The sequence below is a fragment of the Telmatherina bonti genome (genome assembly GCF_933228915.1).
Source record: "Telmatherina bonti genome assembly, chromosome: 13".
NCBI lineage: Eukaryota > Metazoa > Chordata > Actinopteri > Atheriniformes > Telmatherinidae > Telmatherina > Telmatherina bonti.
In genome coordinates this window covers 4,529,266-4,541,765 of record NC_136611.1, presented here as the reverse complement: position 1 = coordinate 4,541,765, position 12,500 = coordinate 4,529,266, and the positions used below count along the sequence as shown (strand labels likewise).

The following is a 12,500-nucleotide window of genomic DNA, read 5'->3' as shown; positions in this document are numbered from 1 at the left end:
CACAGTTCTACTTAAATAAATTAAATTCTGTTCAATTAAAGTAAATTGAATTAAAAATGAATCCAGTTCAATTTAATTAAAATCAAATCCAGTTCAGTTCAACTCAGTTCAGCATCTTTTAGTTCAGTTCAGTTTAATTAAATGAAATTCAGTTCAGCTTCATTTGTACAGCTTCTGTTCACATCAACAACAATCTGAGGTTTTCCAGACTCATCAGTTCAAGCAGATTCATAACAGCCAGGGGTTTTCTCATATGTGACGTATTTCCACTGGTTTTGACTCAGACCTTCCAGACTTCCAGAACTTTATGGTTGGAGTCCTTAGACCTGAACGGAGGACCATGACGTACGTTCAGGTCTCAGTCTGATTTATTCCCCGTCCAGATGTTTGTTCAGTGGCTCCTGGAGCTGGGATGAGATCAGCTGCTCAGAACAGATTTATCCGGAGCTCCTGAAGGCTCCTGGTCTGGGATCTTTACATTCCGGTCCTTCCTGGTCTGGGAATGATTCCCGGAAGATGAGATGTGAAGATCTGATGTTTAATCTGAGCTCTGTGTCCACAGGAAGTCCTGAGCAGCGACATCATCATCCTGACCATCACACGCTGCATCGCCATCATCTACATTTACTTTCAATTCCAGAGTTTAAGACAACTGGGATCCAAATATATTCTCGGTAAGTCTTTAGAGGGTCTTTTCTGATTTTTTGAAGGTTCCACGGTCTTGTTGTCATCAGACAAAGTGAATTTCCGCTTGTTGTCCTCCTCCAGGCATCGCTGGTCTGTTCACCATATTCTCCAGCTTCGTCTTCAGCACCGTCGTCATCCACTTCTTTGATAAAGAGCTGACTGGCCTCAAGTAGGGACCTGATGGGTTTCTGATATGTTCCACATTCAGTCTTGTTCAACCGCTGTTCCTGTCTTCCAGTGAGGCCCTGCCCTTCTTCCTGCTCCTCATCGACCTCTCCAAAGCCTGTGCTTTGGCAAAGTTTGCCCTCAGCTCCAGTTCTCAGGTCAGAAAGCCGAAGACTCGACTGATAGCAGCATTCCTCCTGTTTTCCATCTTCCTCATGGTCCTGTCATGTTTTTAGGATGAAGTCAGGAACAACATTGCCTCGGGTATGGCAGTCCTGGGACCCACCTTCACACTGGATGCTCTGGTGGAGTGTTTGGTCATCGGAGTTGGAACAATGTCAGGTAGGCACTCTCAACCAGTTTGGTACAAAGTTCTGGAAATGACTGGAAACCAGGGGCCTCATTTATCAAACTGTGCACATCAACGCTGACTACAGGTGGCGTACGTACGGAAAACAGGAAATGCGGCGCAAAAAAACTTCCCGATTTACAAAGCAGTGCGCATGCATGTCCCACGCCTGTTTCGCTTCATAAATCAGGATCAACACTAAATGTTGCGCACGTCTTGTCACGCCCACGTGATGGCCATAAAAGGTCAGGTAACACCCTGATAAATATTAAGGATCTCATTTCCATGACGGTTCAGCAGGAAAAAAAAGCCAAAAAGAGGAATTTTTTGGAACATGAGGAAGAAATTCTAATCGATGAGGTTGTAAAATGTAAAAGTATTTTATCTGGTGGAGACGGGATGGACATCACCACCACCAGAAAGACAGAGGAGGTCAGCAGGGCACAGATGCTGTCAGCGTCTCATCAGACCACCGGACTTATCCAGAAAGGACAAATAAAGTGGTCAGACAATAAAATGTAGGGAGAGAGGACATCTTGGTCCACAGGAGGAGGAAGGGGGGGCGGTGCCCACTCCCACAGATTAGAAGCTGGCGGGGAAATGAAGGAATCCAGAGATCCGCTGGAACAAAATGCTCCAGATGATGCTGGAAGTGCTTCATTCCTTTGTTTCAGATTATAAAATGAACGGACATAAATGAGACGTCTCTGACTCCAGTTTATTTACTGGGAACATACTGGTGTTCCTGTGTGTCCCAGCTGGGTTGCAGCGCTGCAGGTGTGGTCGGAGAGGGGGGGGCAGTGGTTCCACCTTGTGTCCTAGCTGCGGTGTCCTCGCAGAGGAACCAATAACTGCCATGAAGGAGGAGGTGCAGGAGATGGAGAGAAATAAACACCACCCTGACAGAAACCACACTAAAGATAAACTTGTGAATAAATGAGAATTCTCCACCTCTGATGTGTTGCATCACTTCTAGACGTAAAGCAGCAGCGTTTGGTTCCAACGTGATGGTTGGAGGTCGGGGACAACCGCGCTGGTCGCAGCTGAACGGGACACGTTACCATTTAGTAGCATGTTATGTAGCATCTCCACTATCTGCACACATCTGCAGCTGTACAACAGGTTTCCTCCTGGGCATGGAGGCACCTCCACCTGCCTCCATCTGCCCGATGGCCGCTACACCACGTCTGGCTGTGGAGAACATAGTTCTGTTCTGCGCTCTGGGTTGGAAGGAGTGATCAGCACCGACCTGTCAGTCACTTCCCTTTGGAAGGACGCCGGCTCGACTCCAGGGTCTCCATGTTCCATGTCCACCAGCAGGGACAGATAAGCCACTGTGCACCTTTACGCATTTGGGTGCATTTTATATCCAACCATCACTTCATGTTTTGTATCTGCAGGTCGGGAAAACACCCCAATCAGCCTGATGATGTCACGTCATTTTAATGCAATTATTCATTTAGAGCTTTATTTTTATGGCAGCTTCTGTTCGACTTATTGTGTGAAATGGGTTTTATAACACGTAGAACTGCTTCGTTTCAGAACAGATCTTAGTGGTTGATGTTTTACGTGTTGGAGGAACAATATCAAATGTGCGTTTTTTTTCTTTACTTTTTTTTTTTTTTTTGGCAAATGCTGTTAATGTACGGCATTCTGCATAAAGGTTTATATTTTATTTAGAACAAATGTCTCAAGCTTCACACCATTCCTTTGGTTTTATTTTCTGCCTTTGGTGTCGCCGTTTCCCGTTTCTCCAGATGTTGTCGTACGCCAGGGTCAGAGTTGGCGTGGAGGTCGGGACGTTTTACCGCCAAGTCGTGTTTTGATAAATCCCAAAAATTGACTGTAATTGGCGTACGCCAGGTTTTGTGCGACAGCTTCGTAAATGAGGCCCCTGGTCTTTACAAGTCTTCAGACTAAGACCAGATCACAGCAATGATCTGTTTACATAACTAGTTATCATAAATCATGAATCATTATGCTGTGTTATAACAGTTTATAACTGGTTATACCTGTGTTATAACAGTTTATATCTGGGTATAGCTAGTCATGTATGTGTTAGCACTGGTCATGACTGCATTATAACTGTGTTATAACTGGACATATCTGTGTTTGAACAGTTTATCACTGGTTGTGTCTAAATTTTATGTTCTAACTTAGATTTTCATATATTTTATAGTCTTTAGCATCTATTCATCTCTGATTATGGCTTTGTGGGCTTTCTAATTAGGTCATGAACTTAAGCTTAGTTACACAGTATCTGCTTGTCAACCCCTACAGACATAGCTAATGTGTAGAAGCCCTGAGATGTTTACATTCAGACATCTGGGATCTGATTAACTAGAACACTCTCTTCCTTTGAAGCGTTTTACAGCTAAGGAGTCAGATACCATGGTGCCACTGGGGAGATTATAATTTAGTGGTCAGTTTGACCTCACTTTTTAAGCAACAACAGACATGTCTTGTTTAGAATGACATAGCTTTATGACATGCAATTGACGTACTGTAGGCAAGGGCTTAAAAAGTAGTTTTATGTAAAGCTCTTTAGAGCATTTCAGACTTCTGCCATCGGACCTCTGGACTGTCTCTCCAAATTGCAATTTGTATTATTCTGTTCTTTATTATTTTCTGTTCAATAAACTTTGTAAACTTTTTCACTTCAGAACCAGGCTCCTCATCATTGACAGACCCTTTTCCCCAACACTGGTTATAACTGGTCATGGCTCTGTTATACTGGTTATAACTGCCTATATCTGTGTTATAACAGTTTATAACTGGATATAGCTAGTTACGACTGTGTTAGCACTGGTCATGACTGCATTATAACTGTGTTATAACTGGACATATCTGTGTTTGAACAGTTTACAACCAGTTATAACTTGTCATAGCCGGATTATAATCGATTATAACTGGCTATATTTGAGTTATTACAGTTTATAAGAGGTTATAGCTGGTCATGACTGTTTATAACTGCTTAGAACTGGTCAGGGACATGTTATAACGGTTATAACTTTAACTGTGTTGGAACTGGTTATAACTGTTTTATAACTGGTTATAACTTGTTATAACTTTGTTATCGTGATTTTATAACTGTTATAATTGGCTTTAACTTTTATGACTCATTGCAAACGACAGGGTGACTTCCTATCTTGTCCTTCCAGGTGTGCGACAGCTGGAAATCATGTGTGGCTTTGGATGCATGTCTGTGTTGGCCAACTACTTCGTGTTTATGACCTTCTTCCCTGCATGTGTCTCTCTGGTCCTGGAGGTAAGGACTCTGCTGGTTTACATGTGGACGTGTCTTTCTGGACGGGTCCCTGACCACGTTTGTTCCCGTAGTTGTCCCGTGAGAGTCAGGAGGGCCATCCGATCTGGCAACTGAGTCACTTCTCCAGGGTGATGGAAGAGGAGGACAACAAACCCAACCCTGTGACCCAGAGAGTCAAGATAATCATGGTAATGCGTTTGTTGTGGTTTGTACCTTGGTTTGTCTTAACGTTAGCGTTAACGTTCTGTTCCATCTTTTCAGTCTCTAGGTCTGGTGATGGTTCACGTCCACAGCCGCTGGATCTCCAAGCCCCTGTCCAACACCACGGTGGACCTCCCCCAGATGGGCACAGACCTGGATCACCTTTCACCCAGGAGGATCGACCCAGAGACATCATTGTGGCACTTCTACCTGAGCAGGTGAACAGTATGAACCCCTCTTACTTAATAAAAACAAGACGAAGTCCTTCTTTACACATAGCTTCTCCAACTTCGGTCATTTAAACATCCCAAACAGAGCGGCTCGTCATACTAAACCCTCTGGGTCAAGTGCTAAGCTCTGTGTAGTTTCCGTTTGGGGTTTGAACTGTGTTTGCTCTGAATGCCAGCGGTTGATAGAGTCTTTAGCCGAGTTTCTCTCCAATATGTTGCTATGCTACATGTTAGCTTTGCTGCTTCCTGGTGTCTGCTAACATCTTCTGGACTGTAGGATCTCATACTGGACCCTGTACAGGGGGGTCTGGTCCAGAAGAGCTTAACCCTGTCTCATGTCTCTCTGTGTCTTTGCAGGATGATAACTATGGATGTGGAACAGGTCATCTGTCTGGCTTTGGCCCTGCTGCTTGCTATCAAATACATCTTTTTTGAGCAGGCAGAGGTGGAGTCTACACTGTCACTGAGGAACCCGATTGCTCCATACCCACCACACGCCGAGACCTGCTGCATAAAGGAGATGCCAGCTGCTACACCCTCAGCTCCTTCATTAGCTGCTGCTCCCTCACCAGCAGCTGCTGCTCCTGCCAACATGGTGGAGAAAGGTTTGTGTTCTCAATGATGAAGTGATGAACTGGCGTAGCTCTGCTGGAGTTGGTTACAACTCTACTTTCTTTTTCCAGATGAAGTTATCCGACCACTTTCTTCCTCCTCTGCTGATTGTCAGCCGAAAAACTTCTTCATCATCAAAGAAGAAGATGAAGAAGAAGCAGAAGAAGAAGTGATACCTGAAACCACTCCACCTGAGCTTCCCCCACAGCCGAGAGGACTGAATGACTGTGTTGCCATCTTCAACAATCCGGAGGTAAGATCCTGAAACTAAGTCCGTCCAGCCTCGTTTATCTGGCTTCACGTCGCTCTGGAAAGTAAACAGGAAGTCTCTTTTGTGTTGATCAGCTGGGACCCTGCTTCCTCAGTGATGCTGAGGTCATGCTGCTGGTGACCTCCAAACACATCCCAGCCTACAAGCTGGAGGCTTTAATGGAGACACCAGAGAGAGGAGTGTCCATACGAAGACAGATGATCGCAACCAAACTATCCTGCAGCTCTGCCCTCTCCTCTTTGCCCTATGCTGACTATGACTACTCCAAGGTGACCAAAGATTCAAACCGCAAACCTTCCTGCAGCTCTCAGCTTCCTGACTGACACAGTTCTGTTTTTCAGGTGATAGGAACCTGCTGTGAGAACGTGATTGGCTACATACCTGTCCCAGTGGGCGTGGCTGGACCGTTACATCTGGATGGGAAGCAATTCCAGGTTCCCATGGCAACAACAGAAGGATGCTTGGTTGCGAGCACGAACCGTGGCTGTCGAGCGATCGCAGTGAGTCGAATCTGACACCTGGAAATATTTACTGTCATTTATTTGGTGTTTGTTTTCTGGGTTGGAGCAGAAATAAGTTTCTACATCATTTTGTTTGTAGAAGCTTCAGGATCTTTACCGCTGTGTACGAATGTTTCCCACAGCTCAGTGGTGGAGCAAGCAGCTGCATCCTGGCGGACAGCATGACTCGTGGACCCGTCGTTAGGCTACCTTCTGCCTGCAGGGCTGCTCAGGTCAAAGCCTGGCTGGAAAGTTCTGACGGTTTTCAGTTGATCAAAGAAGCTTTTGATCACACAAGCAGGTAAGACACATAAACATGAAGCAGGTGCAACATCAGAGCTTGTATAAACAGCAGACAGGTGCAAAGTTTCTACTCTGATGTGTCGTTATATTTGTGTAAAAACCTCCCGTCAGGTTTGCTCGGCTTCAGAAGCTTCTGGTCTGTCTGGCTGGAAGAAATCTTTACATCCGTTTCCACTCCAGGACCGGTGACGCTATGGGAATGAACATGCTCTCCAAGGTGAGTTTCTAACATTCAGCTTCTCCTGGTTCAAAATAAAAAACTACTGTTTATTTGTACATTTTATTTCCCACTCAGACCATGAGGTTGTTTTCTCTCAGAGATACTTGTGATTTTACTTGCAGGGGACTGAGCATGCTCTCAGCGTCCTCCAGCAGCACTTCCCTGAGTTACAGCTGGTTTCCATCAGCGGAAACTTCTGCACCGACAAGAAATCAGCTGCCATTAACTGGATTGAGGGCAGAGGAAAGTCTGCGGTCTGCGAGGCCACCATACCTGCAAAGGTGGTCAAAGAGGTGAGCAGCTGCAGAAAACTTCAGGGTAATCTCCGTTCTATTTAACCTAGCAACAGCGAGCTGCAGATAGCTTCAGGGTAATCTCCATTCTATTTAACCTAGCAACAGCTAGCTGCAGATAGCTTCAGGGTAATCTCCGTTCTATTTAACCTAGCAACAGCGAGCTGCAGATAGCTTCAGGGTAATCTCCGTTCTATTTAACCTAGCAACAGCGAGCTGCAGATGGCTTCAGGGTAATCTCCATTCTATTTAACCTAGCAACAGCTAGCTGCAGATAGCTTCAGGGTAATCTCCGTTCTATTTAACCTAGCAACAGCGAGCTGCAGATAGCTTCAGGGTAATCTCCGTTCTATTTAACCTAGCAACAGCGAGCTGCAGATAGCTTCAGGGTAATCTCCGTTCTATTTAACCTAGCAACAGCGAGCTGCAGATAGCTTCAGGGTAATCTCCGTTCTATTTAACATAGCAACAGCTAGCTGCAGATAGCTTCAGGGTAATCTCCGTTCTATTTAACCTAGCAACAGCGAGCTGCAGTTAGCTTCAGGGTAATCTCCGTTCTATTTAACCTAGCAACAGCTAGCTGCAGATAGCTTCAGGGTAATCTCCGTTCTATTTAACCTAGCAACAGCTAGCTGCAGATAGCTTCAGGGTAATCTCCGTTCTATTTAACCTAGCAACAGCTAGCTGCAGTTAGCTTCAGGGTAATCTCCGTTCTATTTAACCTAGCAACAGCTAGCTGCAGATAGTTTCAGGGTAATCTCTGTTCTATTTAACCTAGCAACAGCGAGCTGCAGATAGCTTCAGGGTAATCTCCGTTCTATTTAACCTATCAACAGTTAGCTGCAGATAGCTTCAGGGTAATCTCCGTTCTATTTAACCTAGCAACAGCTAGCTGCAGTTAGCTTCAGGGTAATCTCCGTTCTATTTAACCTAGCAACAGCGAGCTGCAGATAGCTTCAGGGTAATCTCCGTTCTATTTAACCTAGCAACAGCTAGCTGCAGATAGCTTCAGGGTAATCTCCGTTCTATTTAACCTAGCAACAGCTAGCTGCAGATAGCTTCAGGGTAATCTCCGTTCTATTTAACCTATCAACAGCGAGCTGCAGATAGCTTCAGGGTAATCTCCGTTCTATTTAACCTAGCAACAGCGAGCTGCAGATAGCTTCAGGGTAATCTCCGTTCTATTTAACCTAGCAACAGCGAGCTGCAGATGGCTTCAGGGTAATCTCCATTCTATTTAACCTAGCAACAGCTAGCTGCAGATAGCTTCAGGGTAATCTCCGTTCTATTTAACCTAGCAACAGCGAGCTGCAGATAGCTTCAGGGTAATCTCCGTTCTATTTAACCTAGCAACAGCGAGCTGCAGATAGCTTCAGGGTAATCTCCGTTCTATTTAACCTAGCAACAGCGAGCTGCAGATAGCTTCAGGGTAATCTCCGTTCTATTTAACCTAGCAACAGCGAGCTGCAGATAGCTTCAGGGTAATCTCCGTTCTATTTAACATAGCAACAGCTAGCTGCAGATAGCTTCAGGGTAATCTCCGTTCTATTTAACCTAGCAACAGCGAGCTGCAGTTAGCTTCAGGGTAATCTCCGTTCTATTTAACCTAGCAACAGCGAGCTGCAGATAGTTTCAGGGTAATCTCCGTTCTATTTAACCTAGCAACAGCGAGCTGCAGATAGTTTCAGGGTAATCTCCGTTCTATTTAACCTAGCAACAGCGAGCTGCAGATAGCTTCAGGGTAATCTCCGTTCTATTTAACCTAGCAACAGCTAGCTGCAGATAGCTTCAGGGTAATCTCCGTTCTATTTAACCTAGCAACAGCTAGCTGCAGTTAGCTTCAGGGTAATCTCCGTTCTATTTAACCTAGCAACAGCGAGCTGCAGATAGCTTCAGGGTAATCTCCGTTCTATTTAACCTAGCAACAGCTAGCTGCAGATAGTTTCAGGGTAATCTCCGTTCTATTTAACCTATCAACAGCGAGCTGCAGATAGCTTCAGGGTAATCTCCGTTCTATTTAACCTAGCTACAGCTAGCTGCAGATGGCTTCAGGGTAATCTCCGTTCTATTTAACCTAGCAACAGCTAGCTGCAGTTAGCTTCAGGGTAATCTCCGTTCTATTTAACCTAGCAACAGCTAGCTGCAGATAGCTTCAGGGTAATCTCCGTTCTATTTAACCTAGCAACAGCTAGCTTCAGATAGCTTCAGGGTAATCTCCGTTCTATTTAACCTAGCAACAGCTAGCTGCAGTTAGCTTCAGGGTAATCTCCGTTCTATTTAACCTAGCAACAGCGAGCTGCAGATAGCTTCAGGGTAATCTCCGTTCTATTTAACCTAGCAACAGCGAGCTGCAGATAGCTTCAGGGTAATCTCCGTTCTATTTAACCTAGCAACAGCTAGCTGCAGATAGTTTCAGGGTAATCTCTGTTCTATTTAACCTAGCAACAGCGAGCTGCAGATAGCTTCAGGGTAATCTCCGTTCTATTTAACCTATCAACAGTTAGCTGCAGATAGCTTCAGGGTAATCTCCGTTCTATTTAACCTAGCAACAGCTAGCTTCAGGGTAATCTCCGTTCTATTTAACCTAGCAACAGCGAGCTGCAGATAGCTTCAGGGTAATCTCCGTTCTATTTAACCTATCAACAGCTAGCTGCAGATAGCTTCAGGGTAATCTCCGTTCTATTTAACCTAGCAACAGCGAGCTGCAGATAGCTTCAGGGTAATCTCCGTTCTATTTAACCTAGCTACAGCTAGCTGCAGATGGCTTCAGGGTAATCTCCGTTCTATTTAACCTAGCAACAGCTAGCTGCAGTTAGCTTCAGGGTAATCTCCGTTCGATTTAACCTAGCAACAGCTAGCTGCAGATAGCTTCAGGGTAATCTCCGTTCTATTTAACCTAGCAACAGCTAGCTGCAGTTAGCTTCAGGGTAATCTCCGTTCTATTTAACCTAGCAACAGTGAGCTGCAGATAGCTTCAGGGTAATCTCCGTTCTATTTAACCTAGCAACAGCTAGCTGCAGATAGTTTCAGGGTAATCTCTGTTCTATTTAACCTAGCAACAGCGAGCTGCAGATAGCTTCAGGGTAATCTCCGTTCTATTTAACCTATCAACAGTTAGCTGCAGATAGCTTCAGGGTAATCTCCGTTCTATTTAACCTAGCAACAGCTAGCTTCAGGGTAATCTCCGTTCTATTTAACCTAGCAACAGCGAGCTGCAGATAGCTTCAGGGTAATCTCCGTTCTATTTAACCTATCAACAGCTAGCTGCAGATAGCTTCAGGGTAATCTCCGTTCTATTTAACCTAGCAACAGCTAGCTGCAGTTAGCTTCAGGGTAATCTCCGTTCTATTTAACCTAGCAACAGCGAGCTGCAGATAGCTTCAGGGTAATCTCCGTTCTATTTAACCTATCAACAGCGAGCTGCAGATAGCTTCAGGGTAATCTCCGTTCGATTTAACCTAGCTACAGCTAGCTGCAGATGGCTTCAGGGTAATCTCCGTTCTATTTAACCTAGCTACAGCTAGCTGCAGATGGCTTCAGGGTAATCTCCGTTCTATTTAACCTAGCAACAGCTAGCTGCAGATAGCTTCAGGGTGAGCTTTCTTAACTTTACCCAGAAGTGATGAATCAGATATGGGACACTGCTGGAACTAAACAAGCTGTGTGGTGGTGGTATGTAGGTTTATATGGTGCTATAAACATTATCATGTCTCTGCATACCGACACAGAAGTCCTCCAAACAAAATATCAATTTCTGAAAAATGCTGTCGACTTTGTGCGCCATTTCGATCAATGGATTTGTCGTGCACATCCGTGCTGGAGACACAAACCTGATCTGAATTACTGTTGAGATGCTCGTGGACACAGCATCAGTTCTGTGGCCATTCATGGTCTACAGCTGCAGCAGATCGGTTCCTTTGAATACCTGGGTGTTATTTTGACAATGTTCTTTGTGTAAAGTGTTTGTTGCTACGTGTTGTCTTTTGACAGCTTTATGAAGATGGTGTGCAGCGAGCTGTTTTGTCCTAAACAAATGTCCCCCACATGAAGTGACCGTCACCTTAAATTTAACTAATGATGACAGAAATCTCACATGACAGATCTGATTTCCCATCAGTCCTGAAGCAGCAGATGCATTCACCTCCTTGTCCCTGTGACCCAGGTTCTGAAAACAACCACAGCAGCTCTGATCGAGGTCAACATCAATAAAAACCTGATTGGTTCGGCCATGGCGGGCAGCATCGGAGGGTTTAACGCACATGCAGCCAACTTGGTGGCCGCCATCTACATCGCCTGTGGACAGGTAAAGTGGAGGTCTGCACATCAGTCGGTTCTTCTAGGTTCTGGTGGTTCTGACGGGTCGGTGTGGGTCTGTGTGACCTCCAGGACCCGGCCCAGACGGTCGGCAGCAGCAGCTGCATCACTCTGATGGAGCCCTCAGGACCAACAGGAGACGACCTTTACATCAGCTGCACCATGCCCTCGATAGAGCTGGGCACCGTGGGAGGGGGCACCAACCTGCCCCCCCAGCAAGCCTGCCTCCAGGTACACACACACACACACACACACACACACACACACACACACACACACACACACACACAGAAGAGTAGTTCTAATGGACCTATCGGCGTTCAGTTGACTGGCTTCCTCCCCCACCATCTGAGCCAACTCACCACTTGGTGGAGATTCCGCCCCCCCCCCCCCCCCCCCCCCCGCCCCCCCCCCCCCCCCGCCCGAGTGTCCAAGGCATGTGGTGCGACGATACGACTACAAAATCGATCATCGAACTGCAGCCCAAGGAATCCTGATGCCAGGTGTACACATGGACACTCTTATGTTGGAACATGGTGTTCGTTATGGACAATCCATGACGAGCACAGAAGTCCAATAACAAAACACCATTTGGGTTCAGGGGGGGGGACCATGCCTCCCAATCACTCCCCTCCAGGTCTCACTGTCATTGCCCACATGAACATTGAAGTCCCCCAGCAGAACAATGGAGTCCCCAGAAGGAGCACCCTCCAGCACTCCCTCCAAGGACTCCAGAAAGGGTGGGCACTCTGAACTGCTTTTCGGTTCATAAGCACAGACAACAGTCAGGACCCGTCCCCCCACCCGGAGGCGGAGGGAAACTACCCTTTCATCCACCGGGGTAAACCCCAACGTGCAGGCACCAAGCTGGGGGCCGATGAGAATGCCCACACCTGCTCGCCGCCTCTCACCATGAGCAACTCCAGAGTGGAAGAAGGTCCAGCCCCTCTCGTGGGTACTGGTTCCAGAACCCAAGCCATGCGTCGAGGTGAGTCCAACTATATCTAGCCAGAACCGCTCAACCTCGCGCACAAGCTCAGGCTCCTTCCCCACCAGAGAGGTGACGTTCCACGTCCCTAGAGCCAGC

The 12,500-nt window shown here is 46.2% G+C and overlaps 1 protein-coding gene across 1 annotated transcript in view; it reads left to right on the top strand.

Annotated features, from left to right (window-relative positions):
* The window catches only part of LOC306764147 (3-hydroxy-3-methylglutaryl-coenzyme A reductase-like), a gene marked incomplete at both ends in the record, with an annotated part of 14,402 nt that overhangs the window by 635 nt on the left and 1,267 nt on the right, over positions 1–12,500 (top strand). The window contains 16 exons of the mRNA XM_079251188.1: positions 563–674; positions 769–856; positions 926–1,010; positions 1,089–1,194; positions 4,363–4,469; positions 4,541–4,657; positions 4,731–4,888; positions 5,258–5,505; positions 5,584–5,765; positions 5,858–6,052; positions 6,125–6,283; positions 6,427–6,584; positions 6,698–6,803; positions 6,929–7,099; positions 11,262–11,402; positions 11,486–11,644. Coding sequence (XP_079107314.1) covers positions 563–674; positions 769–856; positions 926–1,010; positions 1,089–1,194; positions 4,363–4,469; positions 4,541–4,657; positions 4,731–4,888; positions 5,258–5,505; positions 5,584–5,765; positions 5,858–6,052; positions 6,125–6,283; positions 6,427–6,584; positions 6,698–6,803; positions 6,929–7,099; positions 11,262–11,402; positions 11,486–11,644 — 2,292 coding nt within the window. The remainder of the gene's footprint in view (positions 1–562; positions 675–768; positions 857–925; positions 1,011–1,088; positions 1,195–4,362; positions 4,470–4,540; positions 4,658–4,730; positions 4,889–5,257; positions 5,506–5,583; positions 5,766–5,857; positions 6,053–6,124; positions 6,284–6,426; positions 6,585–6,697; positions 6,804–6,928; positions 7,100–11,261; positions 11,403–11,485; positions 11,645–12,500) is intronic.